This window comes from Propithecus coquereli, unplaced genomic scaffold (genome assembly GCF_000956105.1).
Source record: "Propithecus coquereli isolate 6110/MARCELLA unplaced genomic scaffold, Pcoq_1.0 Scaffold221, whole genome shotgun sequence".
NCBI lineage: Eukaryota > Metazoa > Chordata > Mammalia > Primates > Indriidae > Propithecus > Propithecus coquereli.
Window position 1 is genome coordinate 1,515,177 of NW_012147301.1, and position 16,605 is coordinate 1,531,781.

The 16,605-nt window shown below is 53.6% G+C and overlaps 1 protein-coding gene across 1 annotated transcript in view; it reads left to right on the top strand.

Annotated features, from left to right (window-relative positions):
• Nucleotides 1-16,605, top strand: part of MEGF11 (multiple EGF-like-domains 11) — a 244,897-nt gene that overhangs the window by 140,836 nt on the left and 87,456 nt on the right. Inside the window, exon 5 of the mRNA XM_012644818.1 lies at nt 16,415-16,600. Within this exon, the coding sequence (XP_012500272.1) occupies nt 16,415-16,600 (186 nt within the window). The remainder of the gene's footprint in view (nt 1-16,414; nt 16,601-16,605) is intronic.

Genomic DNA, 16,605 nt, shown 5'->3' on the forward strand with positions numbered 1-16,605 from the left:
TACATTGTAATATATAATGAAATAATTATACAACTCACCATAGGTTGGGGACCCCTGACCTATGAGACTCTCAACTCAGGTCTGCAAATAGTCTGCTCAGCCCTGGTCCTTCATACTCATAATTGCCACAATTGATAATGCGTTTATCGTGTGCATGGCACTGTGCTAAGCACTGGGTAATCACATTTAATTAGCTACAACTACCCTACTAGGAAGGTGCTGCTGTTACTTTCATTTTAGAGATGGGAGAAACAGGCACAGAAAGTTTTAGTAGCTTGCCCAAGGTCACCCTGCAGAACCAGGACTTGAGCCCAGGTCTGTTGGCCTCCACGGCCCACACTCTGAATTCCTGCACCTTAATGCCCAGGCCCAGGCCAGGCCCCACGGTCGTGCTGAGTTCTTGCTACACATCAAAGCATGAGGGAAAAGCTTGTCTGGGGCTCTCCTGGGCTTTGTGAGTGACCAGACCCCACCCCGTCCCCACCCCGCAGAGCTCTACTGAGGAGCCTGCCTTCTATTTGCTCATTTTAATAAGATTGTTCTCTGCCCAGCCTGAGTGATGACAGGTAGCCAGCGAGAACTAACTACACTGCTAACTTCGCCTTGAAATCCTCTGCGAGCCCCGCAGCTGCAGACGGCTTGAGCCATGAGCTCATTAAGCAACAGAAGCCTGTCTCCCCACCGCCAAGATGCAGGCAAGAAAACCTGTAATAGATCCACTTTTACATTGAGTTGAAAAGACCTGCACTCGCCCAATCCCCAGCCACTTGCTTTGGGCCCCCATTCCACTCCCCATCCCCACCCCGAGTATCCAATTAGCTACCAATTAGGCATTGAGGGTCCCCCAGCCCCCTGCCAGCCTCTGCCCTGGAACAGGAGAGGACCGCAGAGCTCTCAGCCCAGGTTCAAAGGCAATTTGATCGTGAGCCTGAGTTTATCCAGCTCCCTTCACTTGGGGCCTGGCTTCCTTTGAAAGTGAAATGCTTTAAAAGGAAAAGAAAAGAAAACCCCACACACTGGGGAGGCCCACTGGGACCCCCTTTGGTTCAAACATCCAGTTCAGACGGCCTCAGCCTCCCGCCTCCCGCCTGCCCTCCACATCTCCCAGCATGTCAGTCTGGGACAGCCTCACCGGGTCCTCCCGCCCCTGCCCCTTGGGGACCCAGCCATCAAGGGGAGGGAGATGAGAGAGGAAGATGGGCAGGGTAGAGGAAAGGGGGCAGCAAAGATGGAAATGGAGACAGGCAGAGAGAGGGAGAGACTTCAGGGAGGTGCTTCTGAGTCTCCCATCCTCCCAGAGTGAGGCTGAGCTGCAGCATGAGGTCCACCTTTGTAGCAGTTCAGCTTCCAGGGAACCAGTGACAGCATCATGTACTGGACTCTGGAGTGCAGGCCTAAGGGGACCTTCCAACCTGGGGAAGCGTCCCTTCTTCCTCAATTTCTAAGCACCTCCTATCCCTCCCTCCTCCCTTATACCAGCCATATAGGGCTGGAATACATTGCAGCCAGACTGAACCGCTAGGTACAGATGTTCAGGTTGTAAACTTTTATGAGTGGGTGGGTGTGGGGACTCCAGCCCTCCCAGCAGTGTCCCGGAGGAGCAGGAGCATCTCCCATACACACTTACTGACACACGCTACCTGGCGGCTGCTCCCAGTCCTGACTCTTCCTAGACATCCCTTGAAGTTTTTTGTCTTGTGAGCTGAGGCCAAATTTCTGTCCCCAGCCCCCAACTCTAAACCTGGCAGGTTAGAGAACCTAGAGACTCTCCACCAGACTCTCCTGCCTGTTGCTTCCCAGCGCACCTGTGGCGACACTCCTGCCTCCAGGCCTCTGTGCAGGCCACTCTCCCAAGCCCTGCCCCTCCTCTGAGTCCGCTCTGCCTCCAGCCCAGCAAATCCTTCCTCCTCCTTAAGGCCTCCCCAGCGCTGGGGGCCGCTCTTCTCCATATCTCGGCTAATGCCCCCTGGGGGCGCTAGCTTCCTGACTTTCAGTGTAATTTATCCATTGTCATTGTGTCGCCCCCATTCCCACCCTAGGTAGTGAGGACCTGAGGGCAGAAACCCATCATCTTTTTACCCCTAACAACTCCAACCATTTCTTATGTAGAGTTTGCTGATGAATAATTTATGGCATCAACAGCATGTCAGGGAGTGTGTATACAGTGGGGAGCAAAAGAGACTTGTTCCCTGCAGCAGATGTTGCAGGTTCCCCGGACCCCTCAGTGCCCACCTCCGTACACCAAAGCCACCTCCGGCAAACACATGCACAGCTGCGCTGGGCGGGACGCGATGCGCAGAGCTAGTGGGGAGCACGGGATGGGCGCCATCGGCCCTCCAGCAGGCCGGACCGAGAGGCTGACAGACAAAGCCCGGCTTCCTGGCGCCGTGGTTGGGATAACTCAGGCGGTGTTCTTCCATTTACCGCTTTCCTTTCCCTGTTCTTCTCCTTCCCCTTCCTGGGCTTCTTCAAAGCACCTCGGGAAGCTTCTGGGGAAGCCCAAACCAAGTCCCTCCCCTGAAGGAGTGTACAGCCAGGTGATGATGATAATGACCTATTACTACTTCTGATAATAACTCGGCTACCCAGTGAGTTTACCCTTGCACATGACATGATTATTGATCGATGACTTTGTTTATTCGTTCATCTCCACGCTTTCTTGGATGTTTGGTTGAATAGGGCTCAACACCTCCTTCTTGCCAATCATGGAGTAAGATACTTTTGTACCATATCCTGATGACAACCTATAAGGCACAAAAGAGCCCCATTTTATAGGTGAGCTGAGGAAGCTGAGACTTAAGGGGTGAAGTAGCTAGCCCAAGGTCACACAGGCAGTAAGAGCCAGAGATGGGATTCAAACCCACATCTGCATGATTCCAAAGCTTGGGGGCCTGAGGGTGAGTATCCACCTTAACGCAAGGCAGACAGCAGTGGGCGAGTGAATTTAGAACGAGGTGGGAAGCAGGAAGGTTCCTGATTCCTTCTCTAAGGAGGAACCTTAATGGATAGGGTGCTTTCAGGAGGGGGAGAAGGCCCTCCTCTGGGGGCGTCTACAGGGCCCTGAAGGAGTGATTCCCACATGGGGGTCAAGGGCAGGTGCTTTGGAGGAGGCTGAGCCCCGTCAGACAGAATGAGGCCGGGCTGGGCCTGGGCCACTTCTCCTAAGAGAAGCTCATTAGATTCCCCCTGAAGTCCCAAGCCCCTAAAAGCTCCAAGGATGTTTCTAGAAGCATAAAATGTGGATGTCCTGCTTAATGAAGCCACCTGCCGCTGCAAGCCATACCAGCGGTCATCAGAAATCCTAAGGGTCATTAACCTCGCCCCATTGGCTCGAGGGCTGGTCATGTTCCCCGGGGCCTTCCCCATGCCCCTCCGAACCTCCTCCAGCACTTCCCGGCTGCACACGGACCGGCGCTCCTACCTCTCCAGCTTCGCCAAACACAGCACCCACTTTAGCGATGGGCAAGACGGACTTCAGGAGCATTGCTTGGCACCCAGAGACGTAAATAACAACGAGGGGACTGTGTGGAGCAGGCCTCCGCCGCTCCTACAGAGGGGCGCTGTAATTCATGAGGTCTCGGTCTGTGCCTAACGGTCAGCATGTTTTCTGAATCCCCTGGATGCCAGCAAGCGTGGGGCTGCTAAAGGGTTCCCCCCTCCTCCGGCCCCTCCCCACTGCCACTTGCCCGGCAGGGGTGCGTCTCACTGGCGTTGGGCAGGGCCATGAGCACACTGAATTGTGGAAGGGCACACGTGTGCCCACGATGGTGGGCTGCAGAGGGGGACCGTCTCCCTCCTGGGCCAGAGCGGCAAGTCTGCATTGTCACCTTCATGAAATCACCACAGGACACTTCAGTGCTTCCCACTGCTCTTAAAATAAACCCCAGCTCCCCACCGTGGCCACACGTGGTCTCGCCCTGTGTACCTCATCTAGAGCCACCTTTCCCGCACATGTCCCAGCTGCGCTGTCCCCCCCCCCCCGCCTTGACCCTGCCAAGCCTTTCCCTACCTGGGGCCATTTGCCCGGGCTGTTTCTTCTTTCTGGAAGGCTCTTCTTACCTCCCACTCTCCCACGGCTGTCCCGTTCTCACCCTTCAGCTCTCCGTGTCCACGTGACCCCCTGAGAGGCCTCCCTGGCTCCCAATAGAAAGGAATCTTCTCTTGTTTTCTATCATGCTCTTCTTTGCACCTTCATACGCTTACTGCAGCTTAGAAGTATATATTTACTCGTCCATTTATTCACTCATCCGGCAAATATTTATTGAGCATCTACTACACACCAGACACTGTTCTGGGCACTGGGGATATAGCAGTGAATGAAGCAAAGCCTTTGCCTTTATGGAGCTGGCATTCTAGTGGGAGTCCCAGACAGCAAACTCAAGGATGAAAATAAATATACAATACAGTGATTACATAACATCAGGTAGAATAAGCATTATAAAGAAAAAACGGCCAGGCGTGGTGGCTCACAGCTGTAATCCCAGCTACTCGGGAGGCCGAGGCAGGAGGATCGCTTGAGCCCAACAGTTTGAGGCTGTAGTGAGCTATGAGGACACCACTGTACTCTAGCCTGGGCGACAGAGCAAGACTCTGTCTCAAAAAAATAAAAAATAAAGCCAAAGGATGGAGGAAAAAGCTTGGAAACGGTAGTCCAAGAAGACTCCAAGGAGGTGACATTTGAGCAGAAGCCGGAATACAGGCCTCGATTTGCTTATTGTCTCGCTGTGCTGCTGGACTCTTGGCTCCAGGAGGGTCCCCTGGGTGCTTTTACTCCCCACTTGATCCCCGATGCCTGGCACGTAGTAGGTATTCGATGAACTTTTATTGAGTGATTGAACAAATCCAGCAGGGTGGGGAACCTACGCCTTCTGATTTTAAGATTGTTCTTTTTTAAGCACCAAAGGAGGCAAGAAAAGCTGCATCTTTCTCTGCCACAACCCTTTTAATAAAAGAATTTGTTCTGCAAAATTTGGATTCAGTCAAAAGGCCACAGTCAAGGATCCAGAAGGCCACGTGTGGCTCCAAGGATGCAGGTCCCCCCCCGCCCCACCCCACTGGCTGCTGCTGCAGCAGAAGTGTCTTTCCTTGGCTTCATCCTCAGCAGATCCCAGGAGCAGCCAGTCCCCACTCTTTGATAATAACTCCGAATGGACGGAAGGCCATTTGTCACTCACACTCAGGCCTCCTGGCTCCAGGGAAACCCGAGGTCGTTGTCCAGCGGTGATGGATAGCGTGTTCTCTGACTGGCAAGCCCAGCTGGGAGCTGCTCTCAAAGCCCCTCCCCTGCTCCAGGACAAATGGACCACGACGCAAACAGCAAGACAGAGTTGAGCAGAGGCCCCCGATACCAAAGAGACGTGGCTTCCCACTGACAGGTGGGGCCTGCATTGAGCAAACCCCTGGGAAAGTGGCGCCCTGGATAATGGTGGGTGGATCAGAGCCTGAACACCCAGAGTCTATGCTGTCCTGCTGGCTAGACCCGTGGCCTCAGGCCAGCTGCTTCACTTCCCAGGGCCTCAGTCTACCCATCTGAGCAGTGGGAATGCCAGTCTTTGCTTTGGGGATCCATATGCATAGAGGTCCTCTGGAAGGTCAGAAGTGCTCTATGAACAGGGCTAATCCAAACAACAAGTTTCCTGCAGTATTCAAAGGGTAAATTAACTGCATGAGGACTGGGAAGAATGGTTGTGTAAAGTAAGGCAAACCTTCACTTGTTGTATTTGCTTTGAAAATTCTATTTATGCCTGTAGTTCAGTGGGCACCCGTGAGCAGGAATTCAGAGCACACGTACGCACTCCCAGTCTCAACTCTGCACCCCCTCCTCGGGTGTGCTCTCTCCACGGCCCGGTGTCTCTGCTCCTGCTGACTCTTCCAGGTGACTCAGAGATGGAAGGCATCTTGGCGATCACCCAGCGCTCCTGTTTCTTTGCTATGGGAACACGAAATCCGAAGGGGGGTGTCACTTGCTAAGACCACACAGAAAGTCGGCCCCTGTGGGCCTGCATGGGGACCCTGGTGTCCATACTCCCAGGTGGGGCGAGAGGCAGGGAGGGATGGAGGATGGAGGCTTCCCTAGGACTTTGGTGACAACCACATGCCTTCCTTACTTAGCAGGTCACTTCCCTCCCGTGCGTCTCAGCTTGTGCATCTGTAAATGGAGATTATGGATCAGTTGGGAGGGTTCAGTAAGCGGCTACTTGTAAAGAGCTCAGACAGTGCTTTGTACATAGCGGGGTGCACTACGTGTTCCTGCTACTGTCCTAGATAGGACCAGCAGGCACCAACACTGCCATGCAGCCCTTCTGCCTGGTGGGTGCCACGCCCCGCCAGTAAGTACTGTGAATGTCATCCTTGGTTATATTTGTCATCCGCAAGGGCCTGGTCCTTTAGGCGGCCCAGCAGCCTTTGGGGTTCCACAGGACTTCACAAAGGAACAGAAAGGACAAGAATCTTGCCCAGCCTGAGGTCCCCAGTAAAGCCTGCAGACCCGTCCCGATTTTTGCTCTCTCCCTCTCGCTGAGCTGTGATCCAGCCTCACGCTCCTCCAAGTGCGCCCTCTGGGCCCACAGTCCAGGAGTGGTTGCTGGCCAACGGTGAGATAAGTAAGAATTTGAGAGTAAACGTTTAGAAACTTCCGTAGCCATTTTGCTGTGATCGCCACACACCTGGCTGGAGGCCTCCTCTCCCTGAACGAGGTGTAAACTAATGTGGGTGTTGTCGGATTCTCACGGGGAGTCCCAGGTGGTGTGAACAGCACACGCATGCTCAGTGAGAAGGCGCGATGGATGGAAAACACACAAAACAAAGCAAAACAACGGGTCCTTGCCCACGGATAGCTTGAGAAGCAGCGGTCTAGCCTGTGCTCAGTGAAGCAACTGCTTCCCAGGCCCTCCGCAGCCGCTGGGGCTGTGGACACCCGCTCCCAGGCTGCTCTCCCGGCGGGCATCCTCCCTCCCTCTGCTCCGGCTGGTCCCTCCACTCAGACTGTTTCCCGTTGCCTTCCCACCACTAAGATCCTGTCCCTTCTTCACGATCCCAGATGAAACCCCATTTCTTTTGCAAGGCCCTCCTGGCAGATTGACCCCAGCCCCGCGTACCCCAGCCCGCCACTGCACTTTCACCTCCAGGGAGCCCACCCCCCAGTCTGTCTCACGTGACCCACGGCTACCGCACGCGTGCCTCACTCTGGTCCATCTGGGCCCCTGTGGCCACCCACAGGCCCTCCTGCCCTTTTTAAGCCCCACCCGTCTGGACACCAATCAGTTCTCGATAAATGTCAGCACCAGGTGCACGCGGACCGCCCACATACAGCTTTCGCCAAAACAAAAAGTGGCTCCAATGTGAATCCCTTTCATTGGCACGGTCCCGGTGTAGACCCTGCTGGACGGTGGGCAGAGCTGGCGCCCCTGCTGCTGAGACCAGCGTCCCACCAGGTGTTTGCACTGTGGCATTAACCTCCAGGACAAGCAAGCAGCTAGATGGAACACTCCAGGTCCCTCCTGTCCCTGGCCCACAGCCCTCTTCTCACTGACTCTCAGGCCGGGCTGCCCAGGTCCAAATTACCCCAACTTGCTCTACCTCTCCCTGCCCCATGAACCCACTAATGAGCCGCTGGAACAGCTTCAGCTCCAACACAACCCCCACCTTGCTCTCACCTCCTCAACACTGGTGAGAAAGGTGCCGGCTCCACCATGAACAGGGCAACAGGTGAGCCAGGCCATAGCTCAAAAACGCTCCGTGGGCCCCCACGGGAGCCGGCCCTCTCTCTGCCTCCTGCATCCTCTCTGTAGGGGCTTAGACCGTGGTGCCGGATAGGAAGTCCACTAAGGACAGAGACCCTGAGCACCATGTTGACTGCCTCCATCCACTGCAGTGCTGGGCCCTGAAGTCGCTGCTCAATGAGTGAGTGGTGGAGAAGAAATTATATTGCAGCAAGAAATTCCTCAGTGAGACCTATGGAAGAACTTTCAGAGTGTCAGTAGTTTTCACACACCCTCCCCCCTTTTAGCTGCTTAACCCTTTGTCCTGTGAGAATCCAGCGGAAGACAGCAGCTCTGGAACTGTGGACATGGGGAGCCCAGAGCCCCCGTCATGGCCCAGCCCCACCCAGGCACAGGACTGCCCTGGGCTCCACGGTCACCGCGTGACACGCATTCATCTGGTCTCATGCTGTCCTTTGCCAGGGAGGACGCTGAGGTCTGGGAGGGTGGTGCCTTGGCCGAGGCTGGTGACAGAGCCAGAGAGAAGCTCTTTCCACCAGACCAGACCTCACTGGAGAAAGTCGGAGGGAAGGGGAATGGGGAAACGGTGGGCCATGCTGTGGAGTGCGTTCGCTCCTCCTGGAAGTGGGCTTGGACCCCTCGACCTTCCCTTCCCGCGTCCTTTCCCACTCTGTGAATTCGTTTCCCTCAGAGCCCCCATCTGCGGGCTCTCGCTCCCACACTGGGGAAGTGTCACTAAATTCCCCTTGATCCCCACCTGCCACCCTGCCTCCCCTCTCCCTGCCTCCCCACCCCAGTCTGGGGCTTGCTCAGGAACGTTGAGCTGGTACGTGCGGGTCAGCAAGGTGGCCCCTGGCGGGTCTGCAGCATCTTTGCCAGCTGCCTTTGAAAGGCTCCTCCAAAGAGGTAATTCCTTTGTGCACAGACATGATTTATGAGGCTTTCTAGGCAAATTGTGGAGATAAATGGTCTTTGGGGCTCGGAAGCTTCAAAGGCGGTGGTGCAAGCAGATGAGAAGGAGCCGGGCTGGGGAGCGGGGCCTCGTTAAAGCCAGCGGGTGGAGGGAAGGGTTTTGGGCTGAGAACTAAGGACCGACAAGCTCTGCTGTCCCTGGGCCCATTTGAGGCTGCGGCAGCTTGCTTCTCACCTCCGGCCTCACTGACCCCGTGCGATAGGGACTTAGGCAGAAGTGCTGGGGTCATTTAGGTGCGTTTATCCGAGAGATGGGTGCAGCTGCAGGCAGGGGCCCCTGCGTGACTTGGACTCTAGAACAGCAGGGAGGGACAGCGCAGGGGCCTCCTGCAGGGGCCCGTGTAGGCCGCACCAGCTTCTCCGATCAGCATGGCTGGGAGACCTGGCAGGGGCTCTGGAGTCTTGCTCCTCTCCTGCCTCTAACTGGTGACCTGGACAGGTCACCTCCCTCTCTGGGTGTCGACACCCTGTTCTGAGCAAGGAGAGCACAGGTATCACCAAACCCCGGTGTCCCCGCTCTGCGGTGCCTCCCAGCACCGACACTCACTCTGTGCTTCCGGGCCCTGGTTGAAATGTCCCCATCTGAGGAGCAGGCCAGAGGACACACTGGCTATGAGGCTGTGGGCAAGTCCCGAGCCACACCCCACCGTGCTTCCTTCCTCTGTAAGATGGGGGTAACTGTAGCTGTCCTGAGGAGTCATGGCTTAAAGTGAACAGGCTAACACCCGCAAAGTTTCTAACGCCTAGTTTTCTTTCCTGTTATCTCTCCATGAAATATTGTGGCATTCTCCATCTGCGGCAGTCTCTGATTAAAAACAAAAAGTCCCTGATACGGTCCCTGAAGTTGATAAATGTGACTTTCACACCTTCTCCTCTCCTGTCTCCTAAAGCAGGTTAATAAACATACACACACACACACCCGCTTCCTAATCTGGCTCCCAGATCTGCTAATTGCCGCTTGGATGTTAATAGATAACTAAGGTATTAATGGCTGATAATGCCTCATCATGTACTGAGCCCCACACACATAGAAGCACAACACACGCCCTCCACAAACACGGGATTATTTGCACTTTCGTAGGGATTCCTACAGAGCCTGAGGAAGGGAGTCCTACTGGGCCGTGCCAACAGATGCAGACATATTCCGAAGCAAGGGCCCAGTGCTGGTTTCGATTCACCCATCTGCAGAGAGATGCTGGGCTCTGGGAAAACTGTGTTACTGACTCTCCCCACTCCCTCCTGATATCCTGATGGCGAGACGACATACGTGGTTGAAATGGACCCGGCTGCCTGCAGCTGCGGCCCCGGCAGGGGTGATGGAGATGAGGAAGGTAATGAGCTGGGGCAGCTGCCTTTGCTCCCGGCATTTTAATTGTTACCCATTGCCTTCGTTCCTCCTCCAGCCCTGCCGCCCCAGACGCTGCCTGCTCCCAGGCGTCCTGGGCCCTGACCCGACCGCGGGGCGCTCTCCCCAGTTACAGCTGCCCCAGACCCCTTCCCGTCACCCCACGTTCTGATGGTTTCCCACTTGCTTGTCTGTTTCTCAAACTGACTCCGGGTTTCTCAACCCCTAACACAGTAGGTGCTCAATAACTGTTGGACAGTGAGCCTCTCATCTCCCCAGAGCTGGCGTGGTGGCATGGAAAGAGCCCCAGATGGATGAGGCCAGCTGGTTTCGAATCCAGCTCTCCAGTTTGTTAGCAGTGTGGCCACGGGCAAGTCCCTCGTCCTCTCTGGCCCAGTTTCTGACCTATAAAATGTGGGGTGCATGAGATGACTTCTCCAGCCTAGGAGTTAGAAGGCCAATATATGACTCTCAACTTTGCCTTTGGCAATCAGAGGTGATTTTGACCCCAGGGGACATTCGTCAACATCTGGAGCCATTTTTAGTTGTCACAGTTGTGTATAGTGGGCCAGGATGCTACTGGCAACTAGTGGGTGGAGGCCAGGGATGCGACTAAACATCCTGCTATACACAGGATGGTCCCCACAGCAAAGAATATTCTGGCCCCAGATGTTGATAGTGCTGAGATTGCGAAACCATAATGGTTATTTTATGTCTGTGAACCTCAGTCTTATCAGTTAGGAAATGGAGTAATAATCCCACTCTCACGGTTTAACTTACATCCTCTTTAGAACAAGGCAGGGTATGAATAAATGGCTCGAGATTAGGAAGAGAATGAAATGGAATGACCCACGTGAGAATGCAGCTGGCCCCAGCAGGCACTCGGGGTGAGGGTCTTTCCCGTGTGCGTGTGTCCACGCCTCCATCACGGCCACCCTGGGAGGTGGTGGGACATGGAGACGCAGCGTAGGTTCCACATGGCCTCTGAGAATGCCAGCCTCCCCATGGAGGTTTAAGGGGATGTAGATAGTGTGGCTGAATAACACAGAGTAAGTAACAAGTGTAATAAATAGGTCACAAGAGCTAATGATACATCATTATAATCCTGTGCTGTCAGCATCTTCCAGGCTTAGGGACTGTGTCGGGAGATTTGGGTTTTAATCTACCTTGGTCTATTAATATTTAATTCCCACAATCTAAGCGGTAGAAAGATAGGGAACCGAGTGATGGCTCAGCTCAGAGCTTGGGTAACCGCTTCGAATTTTTCTTTTTTACACAAACGTACCTCCCACCTCTGTCCCCTCTGGCCTATTTCTCAAGTGGGGACATTTAGCAATAGGGCATAGAATCACATAATATTAGGGCTTAGAGAAACTCCAGCATTTACCTAGTGTTTCTTACTGGGGACACCTCTGGCATTTGAAGGGTACCATTCTAAATTGTACATGAGTGTCCCCAGTTATTTGTGACAACCTAAACCCCCCTCCCCCATTTCCAGATGCCTTCTTTAGGAGGGTGACCTACTCCAGGCAAGAACCACTGATCCAAATCTGTCGTTTTACTGATGTGAAAACAGAAGCCCAGAGAGGGAAGGAGGCTGCCCAAGAGTGCACAGCATTGGCTCTGACTCACCCTTCAGTGCTCCCTCAGACTTGCAGCTTGGGCCTGGAAAGAGTGGAGAGGCTCTACCTCTGAGAACTGACTGTATTTTTATTGGGGCAAGTTGTTGACAAATGGCCTCACTGGCTGGGAAGTCACTTTATTTATCAGCTGGGATAGTTTCTGGCGGCTGCGGTTCCATCTCTCCTCCATGCCTGCTGCTTTGTAAGCTCAGGGGCAATCCTATGGCCTGTCAGCTCCCCCTGATGCTTCCGGGGCAGGGTGGGAGCATGGGGGCCATGGGTCTTTCCTGGGAGGGGCTCTGACTGCATTGAGCCTTTCCATCGCTACAGGGCCCAGGCCATAGTATCACAATAGAAAAATACTGAATAAATCAATAAAGAATGTAACGGAAGAGCATAAAATTATGGGAAATAGGGCCAGTCATGGAACACCTAGGACCTAGGCACCATTCACACAAAACCAATCCCTGAATAAGGCAGCTGTGGAAAATGAGCCTCTGCTCTCTCATCTCTTTGTGTCTTAGCAAGGGTGGTGGTTTAAACCCAGGTTGGCTTATAGCACCCCCTGTCCCCTTCCGTCAATACCAGGCCACACCCAGGACAGCAGCTCAGACTCCCAGTCTCTTCCTAGCTGTGTGACCTTGGACAAGTTATTTAAGCTCTCTGGGCCTCTGCCTCCTAATCTGCAAAATGGGGATAATAACAGCACCTGCCGTCAGTGGGTTGTTGTGAGAAGGAAATGAGAAAATCCACTCTGCCCCCTATCTCAGGGCCTGGCACATAGTAACTGCCCAGTCGACTGTAGTTACAAATTGAAAAGCCTGGCGGTGGTGAAGCCACTTCTCCTTGTGGAGACCCGAGAGCACACGGGCCTGGACCCCAGAGTCAGAGGAGCTCAGCAGGGACAAAGGGTGAATTGCCCGGCTTAGGGAACGGGACAAGCAGCCCACACACTTCTGCTGTCCCTGAAGCCCTCAGTGGGCTTCTCTGGCTGCCCAGAGAAGGTAGATCCACTTTAGAAATCAGCCAAAGCCAAATATAATTAGGAAGGGGAGTCTGTGACAGAAAAAACAAAATGCATGAGGGGGTGACATCCCAGGCCAAATTGGAAAGAGTTTGCAACTATCTGCAAAAGCATGCAAAGTCCTCTTATAATTATAATAAAGATAGCGCTTAGTCACCTTCAGCAGAGTGGATAATTGACTCACTGCAGCTCTGCCTCATTGCTCTGTCATTGCTGGGGAATGAGGTGTTTCAAGTGAATTTTCTAGATAACTGAAGCTTATCCCTGCAAACCCTAATATTTTTTTTTTCATCTAATCACTCTGGGGGGAAATTTCTCTGGAATGGATTACACACTTCTCTGCCTCCTTAATCAAAATATTCTAAATTGAATGTAACCTCTTCCTGTCAATTTGGATATGAGGGGCTATTGGCCCCTGTATTAATGGCTTCAGGTTGCATTGCATGTTTTTAGTCTACGAATGTTTTCTATCTATTTCCATGGTTTGCTGCTATGACACACAGCTCTTGCCACATATTTTAGGAGCCCCATAAAACATGCAGACACAAATATATACACAGACACACACGCATGTGCACGCCAATATATGTTGTGAGCAACCAGAGTACAGCTTAACAGAATTGTGTTGACATGTGCTTCGGTAGTGCCCTAAACCACCCTTATTATAGCAGTGTCCCCAAACTTTTCGACACCAGGAACCGGTTTCACGGAAGACAGTTTTTCCATGGATGGGGGAGGGCTGGGGGAGGGTCTCCACCTTGGCTCCACCTCAGATCCTCAGGTGTTGGATTCTCATGGGGAGAGCAAGCTGGATGCCTCGAATGTGCAGTTTGCAGTGGGGTTCCTGCTCCTATGAGGGTCTGATCTGACCTGACGGGGGGAGGGCGGAGGGCGGTGATTCGAGTGATGAGGAGCCACTGTGGGTGTAGATGGGGCTCCACCTACCCACTGCTCGCTTCCTGCTGTGCAGCCCGGCTCCTGGCAGGCCGCCGATGCAGGTCCATGGCCCAGGGGTTGGGGACCGCTGTATTATTGCACTTTTGCAGTGTAGCATGAATGCTGCTCCTGCATTTCTGCCTCTACTAGACTAGATACTCCAAGAGGGCAGGACACTTTCCAGCACTAGTAGGTGCTTGGTGAATGTTTGTTGAATGGACTAGAAGAATGAAAGCACCCATTCTTTATGGGGGACTTCATGACAATATTCTGGCTTCCTTATCAGAGGCATAGTTTTGCTTCCTGCTGGGATTTTGGCTGTGCCAGGAAGAATGGAGGTCACCTGATAAGTAAAGCATAACCCTATGCCATGGGACACACCAAGGACATACTGCCTCTGGACTCCAGTAGTTTCATACAGAACCAAGGTCTCAGGGCAGTAACTGCCGCCCCAGCTAGTAAAGGGAATCCCTTGTTCTGGGTCCTGAGGTTGTTCACAGTAGTGAGCAGAGAGGAAGTGGCCAGTCTCTGTGGTATCTTTGACCTTTGCTATGCAGCTGCCACCTGGTCCCCAAAGCCACCGCTAAGTGTCAATCCTTGGAATCATCCCCAGAAAGCATCCCATTTACCTGCAGTGGAGAGAGCCGGAACCCCAAGACCTGGGCCTGCCCTCGCTGTAGCTTCGGGCAGTCACGTAATGGGGACCCTTTATTATATTTCCCCATCTGTAAAATGGAAGAAATAATAAAACCTAACTCACACGGTTGTTGTGAGGATTAAATTTCAGTAATGGATGTAAAGTTTCTAGGGTGGTGCCTGGCATATAGGGAGCACTTAAAATGTGGTTGTCATTATTTTTATAATGGCGTGACATCATATGTACATTAAACTTAGGTGAATTCAACGATACGTGCTTGGCAACAGAAAGAGAGAGAGAAATGGTACCGTAGGGGGCTCTGCTAGCCTTTCTGCTCACGGAGTGTGCGCCCCGGAGAGTGGGTGAGGGGGAGACGCTGAACTTCTGGATACTGAGTTGCTCTCTGTCCTGTCCTGTCTCTTTCAGCGTGAGTGGAGGTTGTAACTATAAACCGGCTCAATTTCTGCCTTACTCACTGTAATACCAGGTGGAAAATGCAGGGTGAGGCTCACTCACAATTTGGCAGCTAAGTTTGTATGTGTGAATATTTGGGGCACAGATGAAGAGAGATGAACCAAGATAGGGTGATGGGGATTCCAGGCCTCAGAGGTTCTGTCTACTAAAGGATTATGGGCAGGCTCCATGACATTGGCCACTTGACTCTGGTCAGCAGGTGGGAGGGACATGTGGGGGATTCGTGGAGCTGGTGGAGTGATCCTTCCCCCAAACCTTTCACCGCCAAAGATCCCATGTACTCACGGCCACGCTAGAACCTTGTCCTCAGTACATGCCCCACACTTGAGCACCACTGTACCTTTGCTCATACTGACCCTACCCCAATGACACCTTCCCAATCCCACTCACCTGCCCCCTTTCCTCTCGGAGTGTCCAAAACCTGGAGCACAAAGATCAACTGCTCATCTCTACACCTTCAGGCAGTGGAGTGACTAGCCGTTCCTGTTTGCCCATGACAGAGGGATTTCCCAGAATGTGGGACTTTCAGTGCTGAAAGCAAGATGGTTGGTCACCTTATTGGTCAGACAAGAGAGACATCTTTTACAGCCCACCTGGGACACCTTCTCTTCTAGGAAGCCTTGCGTGATCTTCTTAGCTAGGAACAATCTTTTTCTCCATTGAACTTCTCCTAGAACATTATTTGTGCCTGCCCAAGCCCCATACCCCACTCCCACCCCAGAATTTGAGCAAATGAGGCTACAGTTTGAGGACATCTTGTTATTTGGTGTCCTGTATGCACCAGGTGAAGGGTCAGGGTGGGAGGTGGCGGCAGGCTGGGTGACAACCCTGGGCTCTGCCATTCAGCGCCTTCCCACAGCTGTAGAGTGTGAATTTCTGCAAAGCTGGCTCAGCTATCACTCTTTGAAACATTTAATTACATGTAAAGATCTTGAAGGCTGTCTGTTACCTCCCAGGGAAGCATTTCTTTTTCCTGCTCCTTCTGAAGCTGGCTGCTTGGAAAGTAATGAAATTGAACTGAAGATGAAGCAACCAGGGAGGAAGGCATTACCGAAAGGGAGAAACATGAGAGAGAGATGAAAAGGGTGACGGGGAGATGGAGCCAGGGGAGCGGCAGGGAGTTAGAGGAGGAAGTGCTCCCGGAGAGTGAGATGCAAGAGGTGAGAACAGGAGTGATTGTGGGGAAGAAAGAGAGGGGGGCCGGGAAGACAGGGAAGTGCTGGGCTGGGGAGGCACCAAGAAGAGGGGTAGGGTCGCAGAGAAGAGGGGTGGCCATAGGAAAAGAAAGGGCCTGGCTGAGAGGAACGGAGAGCCAATGAGGAAGAGTTTGGCAAAGACAGAGGGAGGTCAGCAGCCTGTGGCTCCAGAATTTCAACACAGGAGGGGGAGCTCCCAGGCAGCCGTTTGGTTGGAGGGAATGGCCCCGACTGTGAGATGCGTTCTGAAGCTGCCCGGAGGAAACAAGCCCTCTGCGCTCCTTAGCCTGTATGACTATGTGGGTGGCTTGGTGGAAGAACTCTCGGAGATTACGATGTGCCAGAGACCCAGACACCACTTAGGGCCTCCTCTCCAGGGAGGAGCGATGCAGACACGGGGAGGCCGCATGGGCATCGGATCCCTTCCGGTTCCGTCCCAAGGAGAGCCCGCAGGGCCCCCAAGCCCTGACCCTTCCCTCTCTTGCAGGCTGCGACAGCGACCACTGGGGCCCCCACTGCAGCAACCCGTGCCAGTGCCAGAACGGCGCCCTGTGCAACCCCATCACCGGCGCCTGCGTGTGCGCCGCCGGCTTCCGTGGGTGGCGCTGCGAGGAGCTCTGTGCGCCCGGCACCCATGGCAAGGGCTGCCAGCTGCCGTGCCAGTGCCGCCACGGCGCC